Genomic DNA, 7,201 nt, shown 5'->3' with positions numbered 1-7,201 from the left:
GACTGGGATGGTTTTGTTTACAGGCTGACCAACGCATTTTGTTAAATAAAGTAACTTTGTGTCACCTCATAAACATCTGGCTCCAGTTAACCAGCAAGGTCATGTGACATTGTTTTGGATAAGATCAGGTGTGTGTTTTGTGGTCTTGGTTAGTGAAACTCTTGCATCGATTAGATGGAAGCCACCGTGACTACGACAGCCTTGGAGAGCCTTGAAAAACAGATTTAGTGATGGAGGTTCACACCATCTCTTCTCTCCGCTCCAGACCCGCTGGCTGGATGTTGGCCTTTGGACTCCGCGGCTGGCTCAGTCTCAGTGCCTCCCCTCTGGCTTTCAGCAGCTGTTCTGGTCCCCAGTGCAGGCACAGGGGGCACGGGCACGAGGCCGGATGGTGCAAGAGGCTGGTGGAGGGGTAGAGGGTCGCCGTGCTCGGAGGCAGCCCCCCGGCTCTGTTGTGGTACTGGGAGAGGCGGAGTGCATCCAGGGTCCGCATGGGTGCGCTGAAACGGCCGTGAGCCGAGGACGCCGGCGAAGAGAGGGCCAGGGGGTAGTGGTGGTGGAGCGGGAGGTGGGGCGGGAGGAAGGGGTACGGCAAGGCGGAGCAAGGAGAGGCGCGGCCCATCAGGAGCGCCCCCAGGGGGTCGACGAGAGGGTGGGGCCACGGCAAGGAGGGCCTCTGCCGCTTGTCCTTCATCCTCCGGTTCTGGAACCACACCTGGAGAGAAGGCCAGGTTCCAAAGTATGTTCATGAAATCAGCACGAAACACAGAGTACACCTGAGGCTTATGGGAATATCCATCATTTTATAAGTATTTGGGCAAAAAACAAATAATTTAGATCAGCCAATGGTGCTGTGAAAAATCTGACTAACATATCTTATCATCCTCCAGAGTCATTTTTATCTAAAGTAATAGGGCTAAGCAAATATTACAGCAATCCACCAAATGGCTGTTGGAATATTTAGAACTAAAGAAATGAAAACTAACGCGAAATTGAAGCCAGTACATTGACATAAAATAAGTGCATCTCCCACATGTTGTAATAACGACTGCAATGTGTAATAATTAGTTACAACCTGTGGGTTCATTTATTTCATGTCCTTTGACGCTTTCTATTAGAAACACGGTCGTTTATCATAAAATGCAGGTGTTATTACATAACAGGGTGAAAATGTACAATGTGGTGTTATTAGCCTACATAATGTGTAGTAACAAGCTTTAAAGCCGAGACCGACAAGCTGTCCGTGCGTCCGCGCGTCCGTCCGGCCCTCAACTATTTTTACCAGCTCATAGAATCTCCTCGGAGAGGCTGCGCTGCTAAAACGTCAGGTGGCAGCGTTTACAAGGCCTCGCCCCTCACATTCCTGCTCCTTCATAAAAGACCCTCCAGTGGTTGGCAGAGCAGTGGGTGCACTCACTGTGTATTACAAAGCCGCCCACTCGGCCAGCGGGGGCCTCTGTGTCAAATGTCAGACGCCGCTAAACCTGTCGGCGCTCAATCTGCCACGCTGACCGGAATGAAACGTTAGAGGGCAGATGATCAAAACCTCTCGTTCAGGGGTGAATGTCAAAGAGGTGTTGTCGTTTAGCTCCGTTAGCTCTATAGCGGCGGCGGATTTTTCGCTTGACCCGCTTGCTTTTATGCCTTGGCTTATGTCTGTGAGCAGATGCAGCATCATTTCATAAAGTGTGCGGATCAGTGGAGGAGGTTATTGCATTCTGAAAGCACTGAGCTAGCGATTAGCTTGGCTTAGTATCAACACTCAGGAGCAGGGGAAGCAGCTAGCCGGCTGCTAACGTTCTAGACTACCTTCGAACTAAAGCGTATCGGTTAACATGTTGCGTCTTGTCATAACAAACAATCTGGACAAACACACATTTGACAAACCAGATATTAAATGCTTTGACATTTAAAAAAAAAGTTGGTTGTCTTTAACTGTCACTTTGTTGCCGAGACTTAGATAGGAAGACTGATAACACTCTTGTGTCTGTTTGATAAATATATAGCCGGAGCTACTAGCGGATTAGCTTAGCACAATAACTGTTATGGAGAGGAGGGGGCGGAGGGCCTGTCTCTTTCTATATGGAAGCCTGTCTCCTTCCATAAAAGAAACAAAATCCAATGCGTCTAACGTTCCCTGATCACATATGTTTCTGTTTAATCGGTACAAAATCCATCTGTGAAAAAAATATGTTATGATTATACTGTCTATTTCTGGCCCAAACAGACAATGAGCTGGAACATTTGATCTGATAGATATTGATCTTGAAGAAATCAGATGTATTTCCAAACAATGTTGAACTATATTTTTGGGTCTATACAATCTTTGTCTCCCAGTTAGCCAGTCTTGCTTCATCAACTGTGTCATATTGTCAACCATTTCCATGTTAGGATACCAGAAGCCCGACTTGCCCACACCTGGTGGGATTCGAGGTAGCCAAAAGAGAGAACATCCAACAAGTCCCTTCAAGAAAGATTATTATTTTTATTAATTCAGCAATGGTCTGTGGGATCCCAACCAATAAGAAACTCTCCTGAATGACATCATCATTTAGGAGTCCCCTCTCCTCTCCCCCCCACACACACACAATCACAATATGTGCTGCAGTGTGGTTGCTTTGTGGTTGCTTTGTGGTTGCTGTGTGGTTGCTGTGTGGTTGCTTTGTGGTTGCTTTGTGGTTGCTGTGTGGTTGCTGTGTGGTTGCTTTGTGGTTGCTGTGTGGTTGCTGTGTGGTTGCTGTGTGGCTGCTGTGTGGCTGCTGTGTGGTTGCTGTGTGGTTGCTTTGTGGTTGCTTTGTGGCTGCTGTGTGGTTGCTGTGTGGTTGCTGTGTGGTTGCTGTCTGGTGGAGACTGTCCCACTCGTGATGCTCCTCATGCAGGACACCGACACGGTGCTGCGTGAGACCGGAGGGCAGGTGGACCGCGTACCTTAATGGTGGTCTCCGGGAGGTTGAGAGCCGTGGCCAGCTCGCAGCGCCGGGCCCTGGACACGTAGCTCTCTTTGCCGTACTCCTGCTCCAGCCGGGACAGCTGCTCGCGCGTGAACGCGGTGCGGTGCCGCCGGCTGTGGTCGAGCAGGGCGCCGCGCGGGCACGGCTCCGTCCGCGTCGGCTCCCCGTCGGGACCGTGCACCACGTGCGCGGCGGCGGCGGCCGCCACGGGCGTCTGTCTGCCCTCCGCCACTGAAATGACGCATATAGGATTCAGACGCGGCGGTAATATGATGTTCTACACGTGGATGCGCCGTTATTAATGCTGCCATCAGCGGTTATTGAAGAAATGACAGCGTTTGCTGTATTATAACCACATTGTAAATGCATTATTATCACCAGGTTGAACAAGTAAAGGTCTGAAAGCCTCTTTAACACACTCACCATATTATCAGCAGGTTACATAACTTTCACTAATTTCTTTTTGACATTTTAATGTTTCAGTAAATGTCACATTACTTCTGTTTGGGGTGTCAGACTCCAGCTGTAAAATATAACACATTTCCATAATGCTTTATATCTGTGATTGGTGTTGACACTTTTTACACAGTAGCCTACTAATCCTCCCAAAGTTTAGTGTATAACTTTTATTGCAGTTTCAGAGGCCGCTACACGTCTCCGTCTGTCAACGCGTTTCGGGGAAACAAAAGGAATATATTTAGCATTAACAATGATTTATGCTAATTTCTGTACAAGTCCAGTTTGTTTCAAATAAGGGAAGAGTTATCAACAAAATATTGGCTTAGGTTTTAATAAGGTCTGAAGAAGAGAAGGACGTATTTAAAGGAACGTTTGGGTTGCAATCATTATAATAATTTGAACACAGCCAACATAGAGCAGTGAGGACCACAAACAATTTACGCACGCGGCTACTTACACATCAGGCTCTTTCTGTGTTGGAAGCGTGACAAATCTACAAATAAAAATCCCTCCTTTGTGGTTCACCTCCTCTGTGGTTCTTCAGGTGGAGCGTCTCCTCTCTGCAGTCTGGCTAAAACTTATCTTCATCCAAAGTTTGTTCAGACAGTCGGGGAGAGAAGATGAGGTGTTTTTGTCCCAACACCCCTCCTCCCCCTCTCCCTCCTCCCTCTCCCTCTCCTTCTCCCTCCCTCTACTGTCTGTGTTCCCCTCGGGGCTGCTGTCCCTCTGTCCCTCCATCACGGGCGCTCCAGACGGGGGCCGCCGTGCGCGCGTCGGCCCTGCGATGGCGCCGCGGCCCGGAGAGGTGTTAAAGGTGTTTAGGGATAAAGCCTTTGGTCTCCGTCTCGGCCTTTGTACTTTTGTTATGGAGAATTAAAGACGCGCAGGCTGAGGCGGCGGCCAGACTCGCATTGTTCTCCGCTGTTTGATGTCCGGGAGTTGGAAGTGAATCATTACGGGCCTAATGGCTCCGAGCGCGCCGCAGTGGAGGAGAGGAATTATGAATTAGTGATTTCATTTTTTTAAAGGGCTATAGCTGTCGGTGTTATGGCCGAAACCTATAATCTATTTGAAAAGTCTGTCAGATGTTTTAAAACATTTCTCCTCAGGAGACTGGTTATTGTTTATTTTACAGTTTATCAGTTACATCCTATATGGCGAATATTATGAATATGGCACATGAACATATCACCGTGGATCTTCCCAAAGGGATAACTTACAATGAGATAATACTTTTTTTTGCATGTAAACTTTCCCGAATTGTTATGTTTGAATAAACATTGGATAAAGCCAAGCCGGAAATTCTTGTTTCATTTTTGTTCATCTCGTCAAAGGCTTTCAGAGAGAGGATTTAAGATCTATTTGTATCACATCGTCATGAAATACTGTCAAAAATAAAATAAATGAGTTATGGCCATGTTCTAATAAAATGTTGTGTACATTAGGTTATGATTGATGTATTAACACACCTCTTTGTAAAAACTATTCAGCTTATAGACGGGAAAGAAACCATGTGGTGTTTGACAGTGCTCTTGAAGTGGACAGTTCTGGGACAGAGTCTGAGAAAAAAAACGAATTGTGAAAAAAATGTCCTTAAAATAAGTTTGTTTTGTTAAATCCCAGACATTTTGAAGAACAGAGGGAAACTAAAAGATATCACCACGAAACTTAACCAATTAGTTAAGAACAAGGCATTAAAATAAAAACTTAAATGTGTATTTTGTTTTGCCTGCAGTGTCTTGTCTTTTGTTTCGTGCAGCATCCTGATGTCGATCAATCCTAAAACAGTACAGTATAGCCTATAATACATATGTCGTTATTACCATCATTATTATTATTATTTCATAAATAGTCTAGGATATCATTTACATAACCTGCATATATAGGCAAAATGTTATAGACCTTTTCTTCACCAGGTGGTTTGAATAAATCTTCTTTTGTTTTGATGAGGTGTTTGAATAATAAGCAGTTTGTCAGTGAGACCCGACAGTGCAGATTAATTGAGCTTTATGCAGCGCGATAGCAGAGCAGCATCAACCACAACGCGATCCTTTAAGTGCAGACAGCCTCTCCTCCAGTGCGGCGAGGCTGACCCTTGGACCTGTGTTTAGCTCTTTATTATGGCTATAATCGGCGTTGATTGTTAATCCAGCGGCCAGATGATGAGAAAGAGGACAAGAGACAGACAGACGCCAGGTGGGGTGGAGTCACTCACGTGCAGGATATTCATCATTATGAAAAAAAAAACACAGGTACCACAAAATAATTACCATCAGAGTCACTGATATTACTTCCTCATGTAGTCCTGCTCTGGATCTGTATACATGATAACCATATATTGTATATTTCTTCTTCCATGTATTTTCTTATGAAAACATTTTCATGCAACTTCACACATTTCTTGATCAACTTATTTTGCAGTAAAAACTTCTGTCAACACCAATCAGAGTTATAGAGAAGAGGTGACTCCATCGTATTTAAACCTGGGTTAACAGCTGAGGCTGGAATGAAAGCCTGCTGTGGGTCTCCTAACAGCTTACTCCAGTAATTCATTATTGCACTTCCATGAAGTTGGGGGAATAATCAGAGACAGACTATCCAGAGGGATCAGTCTGCTATGGGCTCTGTCACTCTCTGCCTGAGCTAATTGCTAACATCAGCATGATAACACACTTACAATGGTAATGTTAGCATGCACATGGTTAACATGTTTTATATGCACTTTCTTTATTCTTGTTGTTCTGAGTTTGTACTCGTTTTGGATAAAAGCGTCAGCTAAATGAAGTGTTCACTGTGTTGTTTAGTGTGTTAGCATGCTAACATGTGCTAATCAGCAGTAGCACCAAAGTCCAACAGAGGCTTATGGGGATCTTAAAGATATTTAGTAATACAGCAATAAAAAAAATACAAACTACTGACCAGATGATGGCGATAGGTTAAATGTGATGAGATCAAACTAATTCCTAATTCCTCCTCTGGGGACCATGAATATATGTACCAAACTTCACATCAAACCATCCAATGTGTCAAAATATTCTACTAAAAGACATATAAATGGTCAACTGTGTGGATCAACAATGAATCACCATTGTTGTTAGAACATATCCTCTGGGGATCTTGAAAATCTGTCGTAAATTACCAGTCAATCCATCAAATAGCTGTTAAGATATTTCACTCTGAGCCACGAATAGCATCCTTATTTGAGCACTATAGAGAAAAAATAAGGGACTTACCAAAGTCTGTAGGATTCAAACATTCATCAAAAAGTTAACGAGGTATTTCAGTCGTGACCCTGTCCTCGGCCGGGAGGCGTCTGTTTCAGGTGGGAAGAACATCTTTGTAACACATCAACATGTCACAGGTGTCACAGGACTGTTCACTGATTGGCTGCGGGTGTTACAGCCGTGGAAAGTTATGACATTGCCCAAATTTATGTTTGACATTTTAATTTTCAAAATATTTGATATTTCACTCACGTCATATCACTTTCATGAAAAAGAGATACATCATGTATTTGGTACTAGCAGAATGTGTGGGAGGAGAAGATTTTAACGAGCTTAAAGCTACTTGACAATAAATAAAAGACAAGCTGCCAGCGGGTTGCGTGTCTTTGGATCACACAGTGTTAATTGTCCTCTGTGTTCAATTAACAAGCTATTGTATGTCATTTCTGGCTCACATGTGAAAGTGGTCTGAGAAAAGAGCTCAGCAATAAATCTCTGTATCACCACTCACAGTAGCTAGTCTTTGGTCCCTTGGATAAATCCTAAATCCATCTATCTCTATCTGAA

The 7,201-nt window shown here is 44.4% G+C and overlaps 1 protein-coding gene across 1 annotated transcript; it reads right to left on the bottom strand.

Annotated features, from left to right (window-relative positions):
* Nucleotides 1–238: 238 nt before the first annotated feature.
* eve1 (even-skipped-like1) lies at nucleotides 239–5,640 on the bottom strand. Its single transcript, XM_068578297.1, is given in 4 exon segments — nucleotides 239–715; nucleotides 2,929–3,153; nucleotides 3,156–3,182; nucleotides 5,626–5,640. Coding segments are annotated over 4 exon segments (744 nt in total).
* Between the last annotated feature and the right edge of the window lie 1,561 nt (nucleotides 5,641–7,201).

Source organism: Clinocottus analis, unplaced genomic scaffold, assembly GCF_023055335.1.
Source record: "Clinocottus analis isolate CAN_PGR_092001 unplaced genomic scaffold, fCliAna1.0.p SCAF_16, whole genome shotgun sequence".
NCBI lineage: Eukaryota > Metazoa > Chordata > Actinopteri > Perciformes > Cottidae > Clinocottus > Clinocottus analis.
Note: the sequence above shows the minus strand (reverse complement) of the source record. Positions and strands in the feature narration are given on the sequence as shown.